Source organism: Manduca sexta, chromosome 16 (genome assembly GCF_014839805.1).
Source record: "Manduca sexta isolate Smith_Timp_Sample1 chromosome 16, JHU_Msex_v1.0, whole genome shotgun sequence".
Lineage (NCBI taxonomy): Eukaryota > Metazoa > Arthropoda > Insecta > Lepidoptera > Sphingidae > Manduca > Manduca sexta.
The window spans coordinates 6,673,432-6,696,018 of record NC_051130.1 but is presented as its reverse complement, the minus strand read 5'-3'; the positions used below and the strand labels follow the sequence as shown (position 1 = coordinate 6,696,018).

The window sequence follows — 22,587 nt, the reverse complement described above, 5'->3', positions numbered from 1 at the left end:
CTAAAGGAGACGCGCCGCAAGGCGGCACCGCGCAGGGGCGGCTGCGGTCGCAGACTAGACCCTTCAACGTCAGAGGAAGCCCGCAGCCGTCCCTAATGCGCCGAAGAGGGCCACCGCGGAGTTTTAGCTGTACCAGCTAGGCTATCGCCGCTTTAAACGAAAATATATTATTAATTATATTGTATTATTATCGTGATAAATAATAATAAAAAAAATATTGCCAACTAGTACATAATATGTACAATATTGTGTTCTGTTCGTACCTAAAATAGCAGGAACCTGTGATACAAGTACGAGCAACCTCCCAGGTTCACATACGTCCGAACTTACGTTGGAAACAATCTTGACAATACAATACATAGAAAAATAAATACAGCGTTCATTGGCAGTACTATCTTAAAAACCTATTTTACCCTACAGACTTGGTATTATCTGTTTTAATTCGAACTAAACAGTTTAACAGTTTATTTCTCGTGATTGAGAGCCATCAACGGATAATGAACCTTCGCATAATATTTATTACATTCCTAATTCCCACTTAATAAAGCAATCAAAATACTTGATAATGTTTCGTGTATCTATACGCTAAATGTAATTATTTTATGTTCCATTCAGCGTGTTTGTAAATAGATAAAGGAACATTGAACTTAATTTGTCATCTAAGTAAATGATTGATAAGTTGATTACGTGACTTCATTCTCATAGTTTGATTTGCAATTTTGTTCCTCACACATTTCACGCTTTTATCCCCATTGGGGTAGGCAGAGGTGCGACCAGAGCATCCACTCTTCGCCTGTGTGTTCCGTCTGATGATATGATAGAAGGAAGCCTTATGAGGTCCTGGGTTAGAATCCCAGGTCATGCAAAGTGGTATTTGGATTTTTCTGGTCAATATCAGCCCGAGAGTCTGGAATTTGTACCCAATACGGTGATAGGCTCGCCCCCTATCACATCATGGGACGGAATACACTTGGCAAAAAGTGGGTGCCCTGGTTACGCCTCTGCATACCTCTTTGGGGATAAATGCGTGACGTATGTTTGTTTTGTTTTCTTTTACAAATTTAATTAAAGTCGATTTAGTTGTTTCCAAACGATAACATACGAGCGTGTTAACCTGCTTTCGCTGTATTTCGTTCGAACCTTGAGTATTTCGCAATATCTAATTCGCAACTGGTATTTCAGCAAGCATAAAACTATCCGACTTGGGTGTTATACTGTTTAATGAAATTGTTTTATTTGTTTTAAAGTCAAATGATATGATAGGCAACAGGCTTACTACCATCATCATCATTATTTCAGCCGGGAATCGTCCACTGCTGGACATAGGCCTCCCCCATTGAGCGCCACAGGGACTGGTTCTGGGCCGCCCTCATCCATCGGACTCCAGGGACCCTTACCATACTTACCAACTTACTACCATGTCGCCAATAAATTCAAAACTCTGTGATAATATCGAGAAAATCCCCTGCCCCGGGGTTCAAACCCGAGACCTCAACATTGCAGTCAAATTGGAACATAAATACGTCACTGAGGCAGTCTGAATATTTAAGAAATATTCTATTAACATTTGAATATTTACTTATTAGGATTTGTTCAATAACTAAAGACATTGAAAACAATTATTTATTAATTAAAAATATATAAAACCAGTCTTTGACACATTTTTACACAACCTAAAACTTGGACACTTCGTTTGTTCTCGCGAATTCTTCTTTTCTGCTCGGATCTTTGACCATGACCTTTTCCCTTCGCCTTACCAGTACGTAGATAAAGCTGTAAAAGATTATTTGATTAATCATTATGATAATTTCCTTGTAATTTTTCAGTTGTGGCCGACAATTATACCTTTTTTTCTTTTTATTTCATGCTATAGGTTTCATTTTCGACTTATCTTTAATAGGTTTATAGCAACTTAAAAAAGGGCGCAAACAGAAATTCGTTTTTTGACGATTCCCATAAATTAACGATTTTGGAAAAGGTCATTATTTTAATAAGCGTACGCAATTGCCTCTTCCTTCATTTCGTGACAATATTTGAATTCACTTTGTACATACATTGAACAATTAATTTTGAATTGATCCTAACCCAAAAGACCATTATATTAAAACATCCATAATTTTATAATAGTTTAAAACACAATATATTTATATCGTTAGGGCTAGTTATATATTAGAGTAATATTACTTTAATAATATACATTCATTTAACTTAACCATTTCAATTTAACGTACCAAAATAATCCCAATGCGAATACAGTAAGAGCGGCGTCGAACATGTAAAATGCACCAGGAAATGTGTCAATGGTCGTCATATAAATGTAGCTGGAGGCAGGCATGTAGATCGAAGGCGCCAAAGCTTCTGATACTCCTATTAGCGCGTTTAATTTTGCTGAAACCAATTTTTTTTTATTACTCAAGTCAATAGATCAAATGTATCACCTGATAGTGATCTAATAATATTTCGTATTCAAAATATGAATACCTTATTGGCGTAGTTGTATTAATAGTGTTGTGCAATGCTGAGGTTTCGGGTTCGAGCAAAGTGATATTGGGATTTTATACTCAGTATCTTTATAGTATATAATTTGTGCCCGATATGGCGATAGACTTGCCATATTATGAGACGAAATACAGAAAGCGAGTGCACTGGTTGCGCCTCTGCTTACCCCTTCAGGCATAAAAGGCGTGAGTGTGTGTATTCAAAATTCCAATTTCTCTTTAGTCGGCAACATACTTCCAAGCTTTCTGGGTGTTCAAGAACAGCAATGATCACTCATAAAGTTTACGTTTTTATATCCAAAGTAACAATATTTTCAATTTCAAGTTGCATAAAGATTGAGCAATCAAAAGATTACGTAATTGAATTTATACTCCTCCTTGATTTTGTAAAAATAAAGAAACTGTCAGTTTAAGATTGTATACTGTCCTTAGTAAGTGGTATGACCTTACATATGTTATGTACATTAATAATATAATCATACCAGTATTGTATTACATACTGTCCCACTGTGGGCACGGATCTCCTACTGACTGGGTTTAGGCCTTAGTCTACCACACTGGCTTGGTGCGGGAAGGCAGATTTATCATACCTTGTTACAGCGCAATATTTTATGCTGCGTGGTCACATATTACAGAGACAGCTCGACGTGCAAACTTCCGCATCTTTTTACTTTATACTATATTTACTAGTATTAATATGTAGTATATGTTGTAAGCAATGACAAATAAGTGTGTATTCTTTCTTTACTACGAATTCTAATTGATGTACTACATTAACATATTCTTTGAGAATATGATGAGGTGGACGTCACCAAGAATCACTTGGGAATGTTAAATTACTTAATCTACCAATATCCTATACTAGACAGAACATTCTGATCGATTCCTCATGCTGTGTAGCCAATGCCAGCCTAGAATCTGGCGACCAAAGAAACAACCTGGTCTGTCCAGCAAAAGCCGGTACTAGATGAAGCTGTGATTTACAACTGGTCCGTTTCATAGTTTTTTATAGGCTTACGAGACGAGACCTACCTTCTCAATATACCTACAATATACCGTATACCTTTTCAAATCTTTGTCAGGCATCTTTTACACTTTACACCTGGAATCCCTAATTCTACTAGTTACATCTGATATCTAGGTATTTGTCAAAATTGTACTTAAGAAAATTAGTAGATAATCTTTGATTTCTAAGAATACTTACCAACTTCTTCCGTAGGAACGCTTTTAGAAGCAATAGATCTAACAGCAGTCAATCCTGTATGACTAAATATGTTGAGCACGGGAGCTGAGTAAAACCATGATCTGTTGGGTGCGAAGGCGAACATGAAACATCCTGCTATCCTGCTCACACCTGCAATGCCACCTATAACGCTGTCCTGCACTAAAAATCTCTTGCTCAGTATGGATATGCAGAACATCGTACCTGGAACGGAAAATAATTTATATACTTCGAAAAAAGAACATTACGTATAATTATTAAAAAGATTTATGTATTGGTTTATTATTATGATTGATTATTATGGTAGATCTCCATTTAAAATTTAGGTGCAGTGTTGTCTATTATTTTATAGCGTGAATTAGGAGAATATTATATACTTATTTTCAGAAGTTTCTAAGCAAGTTTCAACAGTATCAAGCTAACAGTCTGTGCGACCCCTAACAGGCCTAAGGATAGCGTAAAAAATATGTTAAAATCGGTTTCATGTTAGCGATACAAACTATCATTTTTAATTTCATTTAAGTATTTCTTTTAATGCCAAATTAAAAATTATAGTGCATTACTTTAATTGAATATATGCATGCTGCTTTCTGATATCTTTACTTTCAAACCTAGCCCTGACCTAATATGATAAAGATATGACCTTGTGTTTGTAAATTTTTAATTACTTCGTGGTAATGAAAAGTAATAAAAAACTCAGAATAGCATCATTTTTAATGTGACTGTGCAGCCATGTTATTTTTATTGCCGCAGTGGACACAATCTAAAACCGCCCACAAACATAAGCAATATCTTTATTTCTACGTAAGAATGCTCAAAACTTCGATCATAATTAGTAATGTATTTTAAATCAATAACAAATATTTCGGTATGTCATTTGCGTTCAAATATTTTACATGTGCTTACCTCGACCCATCAAATGAAGCCCTCGTAAAGGGTTCAATATAAATATTATTCGGATAATTTACCTTAAAGGCTTTGTTAAACCGATAGCTTTCGTGCTACGTTGATGCAACAAACACTACAAACATTTAATCATGTCTCGATTTTCCTTTAAGTTTAGTTTTGCATGACACTTAAAACATTAAAATGAAAAACTACATCGCTTCAAAATAATGATGTTCGTCTTGCGTTGACGATTATTGTTACATGAAGTTGAATGCGAAGACATTTAATTAAAGGACTGGTAGTGGTAGGATATTTTTTATATCTGCCCGGATAGCGACCACCGTACACAAGTTGTTAAAAAGCCATGGTGGTCCACGAAGTAAGTGTGCCGCGTTCCGGGATCAGCCTGTGTATATCCAGTTCCAACATGCCGACAAATATCGAGGAGTAATTATCTCTCGTCAGTCGATATACTATTGGACCCCACCCCACTTACCATCAATTGCAGTGGGCTCACTTTACCATGGTTGTATAAAAAGATCGCGTGAGAAAAAATTCTAGAAGAATCCTAAAGTCGCCTCTCCGTCCCGTGACCTATCGTCGTGTCCTGTACATGTGTACTGTTTGAAAGTATGTCAGTACCTCACACTCGGCAAAATCGCGCGTTACTAGCACTATTTAGTAAGTAACTCCTTGTTACGCTCTAGAAACTCTTCGCGAACTATTCATGTGGCCGTCAAAGCACCATATTACAGGTTCATACTTCTCTGAATTAGTTCTCGGAGCACGTGAAGATTATGTGTTCAATGCAGCGATATGACGCTTTCAGTTTAACCGAGCCATAATACAATCCAGCTATATTTAAACGCAAATAAAAGGTTGAGGCTACCTCCGCATCCTACTTATATGACGGGTTCTGATAAATGTAATTAGCGACATAAACTAGTGCCAATAAAGATCTTTTTGCCGACGAAATAGAATATGTTTTCTTTTGAACAAACATTTAAAGTGCGTGATGAATGCATTTCTTTATCTATCGCCTTGACCCATCGTGATGAGGTTATATGCAACAAAACTGTATTTTTGTCGATAAAATATAATATTTTTTCATCATTTGCGTCAAATTTTAAAGGTCACTTCGAGGAGACAAACAAGATCGTAAATGAAATCCTATTATTAAATTGCCCTTAGTATTTGACCTGAGTATGGAATGAATACGAATTTAAACTTGTATTAAAAAGTGTTTTATATAAATTAATAAAATGTCTACCTAATAATTCTTTACATCTGTTGTTTTTTAATTAAATAATAAAAAAAAATACCAATTTCTAAAAGCATTCTCATTTTCATGACAGTTAATGGTGATAGAATATTTGAATGTTTACTGATTAAATTATATTGCCTCGATGGCGTGGTTGTATTACGGTACGATTACCGTGGTAAGGTTGAGGATTCGATCTCGGTCGGTCAGGCAAAGTGACATTGGGTTTAGCTACTTTGTATCAACGCTGTCTGGAATTTGTACCTAACATGGCGATAGGCTCACCCCTATCACATCATGGGACGGAATACATACGGCGGAAAGTGCACCTATTGAGCCTCTGCCTACCCCCTCGAGGATAAAAAGGCGTGAGCGTGTGAGTGCATAATATTATTATTAAAAATGTTTAAAAATGAAATTTAAGTATTTTATTGGAAATTTGTTTGAAAACTGTCAAGACATTCATCATTATAGGTAAAAAAGTAAAGTAAAGTAAAGTAAAAGAAATATTGAAAAAAGAAAAAGAAAAAAGAATAAAGAATTGTATTTGGCACATAAAGTATTGACTACATTATTGTCATGACTTTGTATTGATATAGATTATATATAATATGCAATAAACACTCTTTATATGCTTATTTTCATGACAAATTGTATAACATATCTTTTTTAAAACCGGGTATTGATTATAAAATATTTTATTAAACCCTGGCTCCAAATAACATGTAATAGAATGGTGGTTTGGAAGGCAGTTTGGGTGTAAAAACCCCAGCCATAAATTTATTAGTTTATTTACGCATTAAAATACAAATTAATACGTATTTTTAGCGCTGATTCATAACAAACAAAAACACATAAGGATATGAATTTTTTTTTGTATTATGATCGCCAAAATGGCCATTATTTTTAATCAAGATTTCCGTCCTTGGATGGCCTTTAACTTAATACTTTGGTAACAATAAGTGTTTATTATAGAAACATAATCTGGTAAAGTCATAAGAAATTACTAGATCATTGGATCATCTACTGGACATCCTGTAGTTAATAAAGATACATATATTATGTAAGCTCGTATAACTTATAAGATAATAATAATATCAGTCTTGTATTATATACTGTCCCGCTGCTGGGCACGGGCCTCCTCTACTACTGAGAGGGATTAGACCTTAGTCCACGAGGCTGGCCTCGGATTGGTAGTCTTCACACACTCTCAAAATTCCTATGACTATGATTATAATGGAATATTCAGATTAAAATGTAGCTAAAACCTAACCATTTACCTGGTTTTATTTCAAAGTCACGATTACTTTGCATAAAAATTATATTCAAATACATTATCTTTGTGATATAACAATTTATCTATCACGATGATATAAGATAGACATTGGAGTTTGAATTGGGACTGATAATGTGACAAGCAAAACAGTAATTTCATCTATGCTTACCCCTTCAGGGGGACAGGCGTGAGTTTGCACAAGTATAAATTTTTTTCGTTTACTTTTTTATTTCTTTCAAAGATGTGACGAGCCCGCCGTTCGACTGATGGTAAGCGAAATGGCCGCCCATAAACAGTAGAAACACCATCTAATACCTTGAATTACAAAGTATTGTTTGGTATACTGGCTACAATGTCCTTCAAACCGGAACACAACAGTGACTACACACTGTTGCTTGGCGGCAGAAATACGCATTCCGGTGGTACCTACCCAGGCAGACTCTCACATATGAGAGACCACCAGTAACATGACGCATGACAGTAATAACATGACGACATGTTACGAAGCTATTACGCAATACGTAGGAAATGATCTTGAACTACACTCGCTCTTCTTGCGTTGAGATAAGACTCATATTACCACATGACTTCGGATAAGACTTCTACAAATCCAATTGTATTGATATATTTATCTTGAATCCACACAAATCTTTGTAACACTAGCACACTGCGAACTTACAGGGGATTTTTGCCCTTGGCACACAGGGCACAAACAGTTACTTATAAAAATTTGGCAAAGCTTTGCTTAGTTAAAACACAAATTTACTCGATCAGCTATAAGTCAAAACCCGCCATCTTGCCTCTTAATAAGGTTTAAACTAGGATACCGGTGATGTTTTTGACAGCTATTTAAACAATTCTTAACCACCTCTTGACGCTAAAATAAGTTTATAAGTAAGACTGAAAATTTTATTAAGATTTATCATAATTGACTTATTATTGGCAACTCCATAATGGTCCAAATTTTCAAACCAAGGCCGTCCAGGGTTCGATATCCAAGTCTCTCCTGTTCTACATTTGTGCACAAAATACATAGGTCATTTATCTGTATTTATTGCAATATGGCTTGCTCATTTCATTACGGAATGTAAATAATCTCGATTCATGGCTATACTACATCTCTGTCCACCTCTTTTAGATCTTAGCTATTCAATTGACCATGTTGTTACAATGTTGGTAGCTGCATCTACATTACGTTATAAATATAACAAGCACTTAAATAAGTGTTTATGGCGCATTAGTATAATTCCATATTGCGTAGTTACATGCGATTATGATATTGAGAACGTTCGCGGATTACTTTTCCGGCACGATATATTTTTTAATGTAGAAACTAGAAAACGTAAAGTAACTAGCAAGATGCCGGTACTCTGATTTATCAAATATGTTGGTAGGCGGCAGTATGCCATTAAACATTTGTATGGAATCTATTGCATACCGTTTTGAATGTTACACGTACTTGTATAGTAATATAGGGTTGTGCAAAAAGAAATCGAAAATAAAGTTTTTGTTTTCGTCTTTTTTGACCGTTTAGAAATAGGTGTCTATATATTTTTGCTAGTCTAGTTATAATCCAAAAACATATAGTAATATATTCATTAACGAACATTAACGAGGAGGTGTACCGGGAGAGATATAACAGGCTAAGTTAATTTCATGTAGAAGTTCTGGGTACACCCAGTACTTCTAACATACTAAAACTCGGAATACTACCTACCACTTGAACAAAGGCAATATTTTACACGAATCTTCATTCATAAATTCCTAGACCTTTGTCGCAATTAGTAATGATGATTTTCCACGTTTTAATTTCATACAATCTATAATCAGTCACAGATAATAACAACTTCTTGCGCATTGCAATTTATATAACACGAACAAACTTTCGTAACTTCGTCCGCGCGACATACCTTTCCTATTAAAGAAGTCCCTAAAACTCCGTATGACACCAATGCCATCTATTTCAAAATTCGGCTTAGTACTGCATTATTTCCCATGGGAGCAAATTACCGGTATATAAAATAGCATATGTGTTAACCCTGGAAATGACCCATGTGCCAAATTTTATCCAAATCCATTCAGTTATTTCAGTATTTGCTTCTAACAAAAGTCAAAATATTTTAAGATAATTTAAAATATTAATGAGATAAGACGAGATAGGAAGTATTACATCTTCTTAAATATTTTGAGTAAGTATAACATTGAAGTTACATTTTCAGAATGCTAGGTATGTTTGTTAAGGTAAAATTGTAATCAGTTTCATTGGAATAATAGGTATAGATTTCTAGAATGTACATTTACTTTCGTACCTACTTCTTAAAGTACATCTAAAGTGCAAGATAATATGCGTCATAATACAAAACAACTTAGTTCTATGATAGTTTTTTGACTGTTATAAATGAAACATTCTATAAATTCTATTTTTTCCCATTCTTAAATATTATTTGTTTATTGTAGCCTTCAATGGTCATGACATTAAGTTTATGTACTTAATATAATATCCGCCCTGTATTACTTATATACTGTGCCACTGTTGGGCCCGGGCCTCCTCTACTACTGAGAGAGAATAGGCCTTAGTCCACCACGCTGGCCTAGTGCGGGTTGGTAGACTTCATATACCCTCGAAAATTCCTAATAGAGAATTTCTCAGGTATGCAGGTTTCCTCACGATGTTTTCCTTCACCGTTAAAGCAAGCGATAATTCAAAGAATACACACATAATTTTTTAAAAAAGTCAGAGGTGTGTGCCCTTGGGATTTGATCCTGCGGACATTCGTCTCAGCAGTCCGTTCCACAACCAACTAGGCTATCGCCGCTTTAAGTTTATATAATAAAACATATTTATTATAATTAGACTACGTATGTCCTTTAATTTTTTTTTTAAAGATGTGTGGGAGATAATTTGCATTTTCGTCATAATAGCAATCGTGATTATGTAAGTCACTCTTTCGTAATTCGCAGCAACTTTAAACTAAACACGATTTATCATATCTCCTCATCATTTGTGATAAAAAGTGTTAAGTGTGAAATTTGTTTTAAAATACTGGTATGTGGGAGGCCATTTCTTTACAGATCATTGAGAATGATTCAGCGAAGATTAGAGATATTTTATAAATTCTGTAATCGATATTTGATTTTTATCTTCTTACTAGCTTTTGCTTGAGGCTCCGCCCTGATAAAAGTCATGCTCTGTATTTTTTTGGGATAAAAATTTGCCTATAATACTCAAGAATAATGTCACTTCCTATTAGTAAAAAATAATCAAAATCGGTTCAATAGTTTCAAAGATTAACGCGTTCAAACAAACAAATTCTTAAGCTATATTATAGTATGGACTAGATAATGCATACAGCTCTGTCCGTAGAAAGTTACATTCGAAATAAAAACCCACTATTCAATTTGCTAGTTTAGGAGTTGATTCAGCTGTGTGCCAAATTAGTTTCTGTTTTATTATGATAATCACCTTTAGAAACTTGTAATAATTTTAATAAATATTTAAACTTACCGAATAATCCAAGGACGATGTTGATTGTTCCATAAATACTATATTCTATTTCAGAGAAGGCGAATCTTCGGATCGAGTACAAGTAGGATACTTGCGAGTCACCTAAAATAAAACTATAGTTAATTTAATTACAATTTGCTCTTTACGTGTTGACTCAGATACTTTTTATTGGAGACTCTCTATCTCGTGCAGTTTTAATTTTGTTGCGTTTATTGAAGCTATATTTAATTGTAAGTCCTGCATAATTTTAAATCTATGCTCAAAAGTATCTGAGCTCATAGTTGTAAGACGCTAAATCAAAAGCAACAAAAATTTGCAATTTCCCTTTTTTAGAATTGTACGCAAGATAAACACTACCGTTTAATATTTCTATTAGTCCACAAGCATCAGACAGGTAAAATTACATTCAAATAGGAAACTACAAAATATTATCTATAAAACCGTATTTTTTTCAACTATGGAGTTCAATGTATCGTTAAACAAAATCTATTAGTCATCATTGCTTAAACTGGCATTTAATAACGAACTCTTGTGTCTAGTTCAAGGATTTTTAATACAAACTGGTTCAATAAATCATTTACACTGATGCTGGGACCACATTCATATCTAATGACGTTCAAACTAACATATAAACAAGACAGCAAGTGTAGAACTACGACTTGTCGTGAATTTTTATATTTCACATAATATTTTGTTATTTGACTTAAGGTTATAGCTTAAGGTCCATTTTCATACATTTTGTTTCACCTTTAATCTGGGTAACTAAACAAGTATTGGCAAGTAAAGAATTTAAATTCACGTCTAGTTAGTGATTAGTTCTCGCAGTTGAAAGAAAAACGTAAAAATAATTAATATGCATGGATATTTCGGCCTTTAAAATTTAATACGACGAAATTTAGCGAGATTAAAGGTTAAAGTTACCCAGATTAAAGGTGAATCAAAATGTATGAAAATGGACCTTAAACTATAACCTTAAGGTTTAATTTTGTGATGTTGAATTAATTTTACATGATATATCCGATAAGACAGATTTAGTGTCAAACGTGGCCCCAACTTAGTGTATGGATTCTTCTAGGATTCTCCGTATCTCTAATGTTAGGAACTAGAAAATAGATTTTAAATCGGATTTATGTATCATGGTTACTAAATTTAAATACCTAGGGGGTGAGCAACGTATCAAACACCGGACCTCGCCCCCCATCCGAAAACATTTGGGGAAAAAATGTTTAATAATATAAGAAATCTACACTTTACAGTTTACACTAACTACGTATACGAGTTTTTTACACGAATTCATTTGAACGCTTTAGTAGTTTATTTTATTACAATTTACTAATTTATTTAAACCTGCGCAGTGTCGTGACTACAACCGTGAAGGCACGTGGCAAATTAATGGAATGGGGCCCCACGCTAATGCAAAATCTACGACAATTTTTTAAAGGATTCTGAACAATCCGGGTCGAAGGACCACAAAAGTTGGGAGACTTTTTGACTCCATGTCCCCTATAGTTACGGCACTGTACCTGCAGTTTCTTTCAATTGGAAGTGATACCATTTTAAATTGACCTCCGCAGTTTACTACATTGCTGAAAGACCAAGCTAATCTTCATATCGCAACAGATAAAAAAAAATACAATTTTAAAAAAGATTATAATGATTTAATCCACGAAAGTCAATCATAAAACATTTTTTATGGTAATATTATAATTTGAATGCAGAGAAGCTTTCATATCCACATACATATTTATGATATTATTTGCCAATAATAGACTTCAGTTGGATGCTCCTCAATTTATTAAGTAGTCAAACAGATTTTAATCTTACTAAGCAATCATTTGTATTGAAAGAAAGTATTACTCTAGGTAGTCCAAATGGTTAGTTCTGTGCTTCGTTTAAGGTCACAATTCTGTGTCAATGCAGAGACGTGATCTCCTTCGGTCAAGGCACGTTGTAAACGAATACGTGGCGAAATTTTATATAATAGACATCTGAAGTAATGTCGAATGTAGGCTATCAAACTTAACGTATTGTAATTTAATTAGTGATTTCGCACACTTAAATTGGGTCGCGGTATATTGATAATTTATGTTACGATAGCTGTTTTGAGTTTTTTATAATATATGTACATTATCGGCATGAGCGTCGCCAGCCGATGGTCCAGGGAGGGGCAAGTTGATATGGAGAATGAGAAACGTATGAATTGTAGGTAAAGACGAGAGCACATGTTCCTTCCCCGCCCCCCTTCTCCCGTTTGAACAATAACATAGAGCAGAGCGTAATTGAGCGTACGAAATTGGGATGGAATTGGTGAATTCATTCCAGTTTTAGAACCTTCAGCTGAATTAAGGAGCTAACAAAAATTCCTAATACTCGTATGTTATTGCACTACAACACAAAAAATACTAAAACATGGCAGGTGGGCCTTGTTAGGAACCGGGCTCTCTTTGTTCTTCACGGATAAAATGGCTTCCGACTAGTAAAGTGTTTTTGAAATAGAAGGAATTCCAGAAATTGAAGCGTTTGAAGAACAAAGTTTTTATTAATATTATAATGTGAATTAGTTATACAGTATTTATGAATGTCGTCTTCTCGAATTATACTTTAACACTAAAAAATGATCCACGTGTCACCTCTTTGCTCTTGGCGTCATTAACTATTTTTATTTTAAATTAATTCATTTTTGTCATATATTATTCATAAAATAAAAAGTTGCTCCAAAGTTATAATAAAACGCATAACTTGATTCACTCATGGTTTTCCCTGTTTTTTAATTTATAATCTGTGTATGCGGGAGAAAATTAAAATATAAATACCGCGATAAAATCCGAATAATAATTTAATTTTAACGTCTAACATGAGCGTAAACATAAAAATCATTTATAATCTGTGCAACACTACGATTCCTGATTGCCTAAGTTGAAGCAAGCTACATTATAGAAATGAGAACGAGCGAGCTTTGGCGCCATACCTTTGGAATTTTTAAACTTGTTTACTTTCGAATACCCATTAAAATGATTGTTTCACCCATTGATACGTTTTACATTTTAAAGACAATTAACGCACACCAAGCATACATTTTATTGACTCTCCTCATCGTTAACTCCATTTGGTAATCGATAATCGTGCTATCGTGTTCATTATCCAGTTTTCATCGGAATAGATTAAAATTTCATGCATAATAAGTAACAATTTACAAATATGGCTGCGTCAAAGGTACCTGTTATCTTCGCTTCGATGTAGCAAGCGAGCAGGTAATGGTTTTCAGATTAACTTGTATTAGCAAGAAATTATTTAAGTCAAGGCAGACAAGCTAGTTACTTAGTGAGCGGGTTGATATTAAATGTTAGTACAAAACGTAGACCAACGTCTTGGAACAAAGTCGAATGTTTTACAGGAAGATTGTTAAGATATATTCTCGGTGAGTCATGTTGAAGGGTCAATCATCCAGAATTTGTTTGGAGAATGTAATGAGCTTACAAAGTTGGAAATCCTTCGCTCTTTGTTCGTACAATGGTAACTACAAAAATGACTAAAAAATTAATAAATACTACATAATGTTTTAGAAATTTAGTATTCTTTCCGCAAAAAAATACAATTTTATATTAAATTTATAACAGAAAATGATTGTGATGTTTATTGAAATTTAAACTCTATTATAGGTTAACAATAAAGTTGCTTTAAAAACACGTAAAGATACTTAATTATCTTATTAGAATCCTCGCCAATACCAAACTGTATATAATAGCACCTATTTACCTTTAGTTATCTAGTAGTTAATGTCTTTGATAACTAACTTTACTTTAAATAGAAACTCAATAAACTGGTTGTTGAGAAATTAACCGTGTAACATTCAAAACAAATTGAATTAAATTAATCCAATAATAATTTTTAATAATAATGCAACTAGTAATAATATTAACTAAATAATACTAGAAATACATATTCTCCAACTACACTGCGTTCATATTTTTGGTAGTAAATTCAGTTTTTAAGCAACTAAATAAAGAGAATAATCACTAGTATATTTATACAAGTGCTGCATAAAACCTGATGAATAAACGTTTGTTTTAAAAAGTAAACCCGAGTCAACACGTTTCAATAGCAGTTAATACGTACGATGTTAAAGAACTGGGCCCTTTACTCATTATTAATAAAAATAGTAACCGACTTTTCAAGGCTGATGCCGAGTGTAAAAGATACATTAAAAATAAAAGCAAACACAATTCGTATAGGTACTCACCGTACAGAGGTCCCACCATTAAAAGATAAAGGAGGAGTATCGTAAATATTTGCACTCTCCCACAAAACACTCGAGGTTTCAGAGCCACCATCAATGTATGCCCCACTAATTTAAGAACTTCACTAACAATCTTCAAAGGTTCATTTTTTACGCTCTCATTATTTTTACTTTCGGTCGGCATAACATCTTCGAGCTTTAAAATTCCATAGATAAAGGAGAATGTATACAAACAGAGTAATAATGAGAAAACTCCGTAGTAACCGAGGGCACGTAACAAGATACCGCTGAGTGCAGTGCCGGTGGGAGTGCCTAACGTCACACATATGGAGACGAGACCCAACCGAAACGTCCTGTTTTCGATCGTCGTCCTGTCTGCCATGAAACTGTACATTCCGACAAATATAATAATGTAACTGCCGGTAAACGCCGCGGGGAGAGCTTCAATTAACGCTGTAGTCGTTAAAGACAATTCCTTGAAATAATACGTTGCCAAAAGCAGTCCTATATTCGAAATTATTTCTCCAGTGAACGGGAATAATATGCAAATTTTTCGTTTTTTGTACTTATCACTCCAAGCACCGACGAATAACACCATAGCTGCAGGTATTCCAGTCTGAAGTGGGAACTTCCAAGCAACTACAGTTGCGACCAATGATTGGATTTCATTCAATTCGTTGCCTAGCCCGGACGTATTGCGATTTTGAATCCGATCGCAAATATTATCTCCATAGTCGAAGTTGACTCTGCACGCCTTCTCCAAGTGCATGTTCTGGACCGCGAGCGAAGATATCGACGTGCACATCATATACATGAAGAGGCATGGCTCGACCGTAGTTTCACGTAATGCGCCTTTGATCTGCTTTAGCGCTCTCTTGGATTTTTCTCTCCATGTTCCCGCCAAATTTCCCGTAAGATGCATGTCTGAGTTGGTGAGGTCGTTGACACTGCAAATATTTTCAATGCTTGCGATCATGTTTACGTCGAAAGTGAGAGTCAGTAAAAGTTTATTTTATATTAAATTCACACATTGCACTGAACGTGGCCGGCGCCCGATGCTGACTATACATTTAATCCATGGCTTTTCGAGTGTCGTTCCAAAAACCTGAGCAGTAAATGTCAGGTTGTAAAATGAAGCGCGATATGAGAGTGCGTCGACGCATGCGAGCCGCTCGCATCTCGCTTGGTGCGATAACACAGGTCTCACTGTCGACGACACCACTTTTAATAAATATGTAGCTCATTTATCTTGTACCTTGAGTTACGCATCAGCCAACATTGTTCTTCGATACGTACGTCACGTTTCGTGTTGTGTAGCATCCGATGGGTAACAGGTAACTGATCGAACTGTCGTCTCGCCGCAGCGAACGCTATTTACAGTTTATTTATTTAGCGGCAAGTTTAGGTATTCATTATGTTTTATCCGTTAATTAGTACGTCAGAGCACTTTGCTTTTGAAATAAAAAACCTATTGCATTTTTACGGTCGTGGGTTATTTATTTAATAAATACAATACCAAGTCTTGGTTTTGTGAAGGCACAAGGTCAAATTAAATTTTGGTCGGATTTTATTTCTTTTTTCACGACAGATTTGATATAAAAATAGTACTAAGAAACTTGCTTCTGACATACGGAATGGGGACTCCCTTAAAATAATTTGTATATACAAATAAATCATATTTAATATAATAAAACAAGAAATATAAGGGACTTACCTTTTCCCACCCTCTGCCTCTATATTAAAGGTTCAAAAGATAAACTAGGGTTCCGTTAGAAACTTGTGTATACTGAACCCTATAAAAATGAAGTACCTAAATGAAACGTCGAAATAAATAATCGAGGTAATAATATGCTATAGAATTATTATTAGATATTTTTATTTGCTTCGTTTTGTAATCGAGTATAAACTGGCCCATATACGATGAGGTTTGTGTACACGAGACATCGCCTTGAACGCAATTGACGCTCTTGATTTTATTGCTGGAGTTATTTTGTTTTTTTTTTGGGTTCTGTAGTTATCCAAACCACATCTAAATTACTATAAGATGTCTTTTTATTAAACTCATCTAGCTGTCTTCAAAGGGCTCTACTGTTTTTACCATAAGTGCAAGTTGAAATTTTGACAAAATACGATCGGGTGCTGAACCGTTAGTGCGAGTTCGTCTCTCATTTGACCATATATTATCTATTAAATCCTGTTTTTTATGACTTAGATCTGAGAGAAATCTCCGAAAGGTTCGGAAACATTGTTATGCTCACGATAATCGGTTTGCGTAACTTGCCCACTATTTGTGTTAAAAAATATTTGTTAACATCAAACTTCTTAAGTAATAAAGTAAACTCTCAGGCCTATAGTTAATATTTCAAGTTCCTGAATCCAAATTTAGTCACTATAAATACGTACAACGCGAATTATGTCTTATCCTTTGACGTAGAAGGTCGACAATACTTTCAAAATAAACTTCACAAATCTGGACAAGGACTTTGAGGGACAAAATATTGATACGATAATTAAATTACGTAACACACTTTCTATTTTCCATATTTTTGTGATATCTCGTCGGACGGGTATTATTTAACGCCGGCACACAATTTAATGCGCTGCTCGGAGCAACAGTTAGTTGCGGTTGCAAATTACATCACATGACTGTCCTGGGTCTTCCGCGTATACTTTTTACGTGATTCTAACGCGGCTTGGGGTTAATAATAGCATCTGGCACACTGATATGTGGCAATAAAGGAAATCAAGGCATTATAGTCGTTTGCCTTGCGATCTCTTTGGTTTAAGTGCTTATTGAAAAATGTTTGAAGTTGAAGCACTGCATTAACTATGATATTTTTTTTAATTAATTATTTCCACATACTAGTTGTATGTTTATAGGATATAGCCAATAGAATAATGTAGTTCGATTGTGACTATATTTTATTACAACCTACTTATGATTACATAAGGATTCGTTGTGAATTCCGTCAATGAGCATGAAAATAAATCAGCCTGGTTGCACACCGCATTGAGCACACGCAGCGCGCATCGCTGTTGCGTGCAGTAATGAGTTGGTGCGTGCTCGTGGCATCGAGAGATTCAACGTAGTATGATAGTCATAGGTTCGAATTTCGGGTAGGGAAACTATGTTTTCCTGGTTTGATTTGTACGAATTGAATATCTTTTCAAGAGATTGCTCGTTCACATAATGTAAGATCCTTTATGCATCTTCTGTGAGAAATTATTTTACGTCGATCCTACATTCCACGTCGTGGTTAGGATGTAAGGCAGGCAAAGCTAACTATATATTTAAAATAACAATTGAATTGTGTTATCGTTGGTGGCGTGGCCGGAGTAACAATAAAAAGATTTGAGAAACCTTTCATATTTTAAATAGAAATGTATACAGAGTTACCGTATAAGGATACAACATGTAACAGTTATTCATAATATAAAAAAATATACTTTCTTTCCAAATATCGAAAGATCGGAAGCAACAAACTAAATCACATCTCTATTCCCGAAGGAGTAGGCAGAGGTACAACTAGGGCAGCACAATGTTGGAGTGCAGAAAGCTTATATACCTAATAGCTATGCATTCGATTATTTATTTTTTTGGTACAAGGGGAAAATTAGCATACGGTAAACTGATGGTAAGTGATCACCAATATTAATAATATAAATAATAATAATAATATCAGCCCTGTATTATATACTTGCCCACTGCTGAGCACGGGCCTCCTCTACTACTGAGAGGGATTAGGCCTTAGTCCACCACGCTGGCCTAGTGCGGATTGGTAGACTTCACACACCTTCGAAATTCCTATAGAGAACTTCTCAGATGTGCAGGTTTCTTCATGATGTTTTCCTTCACCGTTAAAGCGAACGATAAATTCACAAAGAATACACACATGATTTTTTAGAAAAGTCAGAGGTGTGTGTCCTTGGGATTTGAACCTGCGGACATTCGTCTTGGCAGTCCGTTCCACACCCAACTGGGCTATCGCGCTAATAATATAAATACATTTAATTAATAAAAAAATCATTACACACACTACCATACGTATCACACATACTGGTTTGTTTATGGTTAAAGTCTGTGTTCAGACTGAGAAGAGATCAAAATTATTTGTTTCAATGACCAAAGTCTTATAGATTGTTAATAGATTGTTACATAAATATAAATTAACGTCGATATATTATATTAAGCACATTGCGCGCACGGAGAGTGTGAGATTTGGCATAATTAAAGTTTATATAGAAAAATGCGGCGATAGCCTAGTTGGGTGTGGAACGGTCTGCCAAGACGAATGTCCGCAGGTTCAAATCCCAAGGGCACACACCTCTGACTTTTCTAAAAAAATCAAGTGTGTATTCTTTGTTAATTTATCGTTCGCTTTAACGGCGAAGGAAAACATCGTGAGGAAACCTGCACATCTGAAAAGTTCTCTATAGGAATTTCGAAGGTGTGTGAAGTCTACCAATCCGCACTCGTCCAGCGTGGTGGACTAAGGCCTAATCCCTCTCAGTAGTAGAGGAGGCCCGTGCTCAGCAGTGGGCAAGTATATAATACAGGGCTGATATTATTATTACAGAAAAATGCAGAAAAAATTAATTTATATATAATGTGTTACAAATATATTGAATACGACGTCAAATTTCGACTACTGCACGAGCACTAGTGTTATGTGATTTTATAGTGGTGATATGATACTGGCAATCCGGCTCATGCTAGTTGTTTTTTATTGCGATACGATACTAACTATATCAAACTATGTGGTATGGGTATTTGATTCTTGAATGTTTATGCCGATTGCAGACCACGGACTAAGCTATCTTACTTTAGCTTATCTCGTATAGCTAAGTTATTCATTCATACTAGTGTCGCATTGTATAGACCGCAAACAATCTGATCTAGTACATACTTCCTACATATCATTACCTAATCTATGCGAGCTAAGGTAAATTAACTTTGCTTTGCATTTGGTCTGCAACTGGCATTATTTCATTTTAGCATTTATGTATACAATTTTTTAATCTTGTATCATCGGACTAGATGCCAGATTTAAGTATCAATACTATAAATTATAATTATTTCTTATTTTCTCTTTGAATTTACATAATGCCAATTAAATGCTAAAGTTCACAGACAACATAATGTTTCCATCGTTTATTTTCTACTATAACTATCTTTCAAAATTATTAAAAATATTTAATATTTGATTTTTCACGCGGTTCCGCCTGAATATAGACTCATCGTCGCGATAAAATATAGCCTATTAGCGCACCCACAATACGCGCTTAATAAAAATCAATAGAATTGAAATAGTAGTCTTAAAAATTGGTGCAAAATAGACTAAATAGTTTATTCATTTTCAAGATATTTCTTTTTTGGGTTCGCGGGGAAAGCGTTGTTATCACTGGACAGCTTCAGTGACGTTCGGATGGTTGCGTTAAGGTGGTTGCGATCACCAATTTTACGACCAAGTAGCGTTTTACTCAGCAGAGTCACGCGTGTTGGCAGGCGAAGCTACAGCTTGATGGTTAAAACCATCACGGCCCGTACTTACAGGTTCGTCAAACCTTTTCTTTGCCCCAATATCAAGCTTTAGAATAAATGCCGGGCCGTCTATTCCCAGCTTCTTATAATCTTGTATTCTTCCACCATAGCGTGAAAAAGGATCCTAGTAGGCCGGCATGATAGTGGCAAATGGCATGATATAGTCATCTGTTGCTATTCGATACTTTATCTGCATGGCATCACGCTTAGGTGCAGTGCAGTCGCTTTACCGTGCCAGGAATAAACAAAAAAAAAATACACAACTACACTAAACACCACTAAATTACTTTGTAACTGTACTAAAAATAACTGCGAACACGCTAAAGTTCCGTCTAAACTGAAAGAGCAATTAAAATGTTTAGCAAAACGCAGAGAATGAATTTTAACTGTATATTGAAATTGTTTTTAAAGTGTAATTGCTCCAAAGAAGTTGCCAGGCGTTCGAATCGTTTCAGATGTCGATTTTAATATAGAATCGCCAAGTTTGAAGCGAGTTTGTGGAACTTCCACAAATTTTAATACGTTTTCGAATTAAACATTATTTTTTTTTATAAATTTTTAAATCTCAGCATTCCACAATTCTGATAGCGTGGGTATTCATGGATGATAATCACATACCGTTAAACATCCCAACTGCTTATTTACTTACCAATAGTGGTCAATCAGCAATAATATTGCTTAGACCGCCTGATCATTTTATTATACTTAAAACGTTGTATTGAATGTTTCATTAAATTACAAATTTTTAATTGAATTTGAAGTACTAGATTTATGACATAATTTTATTCTGAAACAAAAGCACAACGTGCACCCAGTGGCGAAGTTGTGGAACAGTAACCGTTTTCATTTATCGCTGTTTAAATTTCAACATGTTCTATATTATATAATAATATAATTGCTCTATATAGTAACTATGAAGCCAATATTTTGCCTTTGTTACGAAGGACTATTTTGGTGGCGTAGTTGTAATGCGTACACGGTAAGTACAGCTCCAGCGCTGAGGTCTTGTGTTCGAATGCTGCGCTGGACCATAAATAATTGTGACTGAGTTTTTTAACTTAAAATTATTCAGTCGCAGCAAGGAGTCAGGAAGTTAGCGGTGTGATATCCCCGTGCCTCGGAAAGCACGTATAGCCGTTGGTCCTGCGCCTGATGTCTCTCCGGTCATGTTGGAAAGCTGTCTCACCGGATGATGAGGGTGAAGGAACAGATGGTGCAACTGTGTATTGTGCACATAATTGTGCTCTATTATATCTTCTATGTACTATCGTAGGTAGCTGACTGATCTACATTGAGGTTGGCCGCCGTGGTCAAAATTCGACAAGGAAGTATTCATTCACTAAGCCAAATATGCAATATATTTTTATACAAACACAAAGCCAAATATGTATGCGATATATTTTTACATAACACATTTGACCTTAAAAGTAAAATATGCATAAATGCCACGAAAAGATGAAATATCATCCACAGCACTCGATTAACAAATTAAAACTGCGAGTGTAACTTACATTATTATTATAGCGTTAAGACGATACTAATTTCTCTATTGTCATTGCCGAGCTATGAACCTCGTACACGAACTGTAGATCTGAATTTCAAAGATAGGTCTTCGTTAATAGCCTAAGGGAATAATGCATCTTTATCATAATATTGTTAGGTAAAATATTTTTAAACATAAACTACACCTTTTGTTATGGTAAATAACATTGATGGTAGAAAGACTTAAGCGACATTATTACTCGAACATTTTTAACTAGGTTACAAAAACATGTAAATAATTACTGATTTCAAATATGTATGAAACTTAGTGTAGCAAAAATTGTCACTAGCCTTTCAAACGTCGATATGATAAGGTAGTGTCACCGAAGAAAGTCCGGTTCTTAACAAGGTCCACCATCCATGTTTTAGGTATTTTTTTCTGTGTTGTAGTGCAGACACATAATACCACTTTTGTTATTTCTTTTATTAATAAAAAAAATATATGAAATGTATTGATATGTTGCGATTTAATTAATGGATTTTTTTTTATATTTTTTGCCATAAAACAATTTTATAAAGTTGAAATAAAACGATATTATCGCGCAATCAAAAGATACAACCGTTTATGCCGCAAATTTTCGAAACCCACAAGGGAATCTAATCTACAGGGTGAACT

General features: G+C 34.9%; 1 protein-coding gene across 1 annotated transcript; it reads right to left on the bottom strand.

The window, feature by feature from the left end:
• Nucleotides 1-1,609: 1,609 nt before the first annotated feature.
• On the bottom strand, nt 1,610-16,211 carry LOC115453275 (proton-coupled folate transporter). The gene is made up of 6 exons (XM_037439333.1): nt 16,143-16,211; nt 14,891-15,834; nt 10,651-10,752; nt 3,703-3,924; nt 2,232-2,388; nt 1,610-1,773 (listed from the first exon to the last, which is right to left on the bottom strand). The coding sequence occupies exons 1-6, from the start codon at nt 16,205-16,207 to the stop codon at nt 1,674-1,676; spliced, it is 1,590 nt and encodes a 529-aa protein (XP_037295230.1). The 5' UTR covers nt 16,208-16,211; the 3' UTR covers nt 1,610-1,673.
• Between the last annotated feature and the right edge of the window lie 6,376 nt (nt 16,212-22,587).

Excerpts from the sequence above, each read along its gene's own strand:
- LOC115453275 (XM_037439333.1), bottom strand. The coding sequence starts at position 16,207 with ATGCTACACAACACGAAACGTGACGTACGTATCGAAGAACAATGTTGG. Across the intron at positions 10,753-14,890 it reads AATGGTGGGACCTCTGTACG|GTGACTCGCAAGTATCCTAC; the intron begins GTGAGTACCTAT and ends GTTTTATTTTAG. Across the intron at positions 3,925-10,650 it reads CATCGTCCTTGGATTATTCG|GTACGATGTTCTGCATATCC; the intron begins GTAAGTTTAAAT and ends TTTCCGTTCCAG.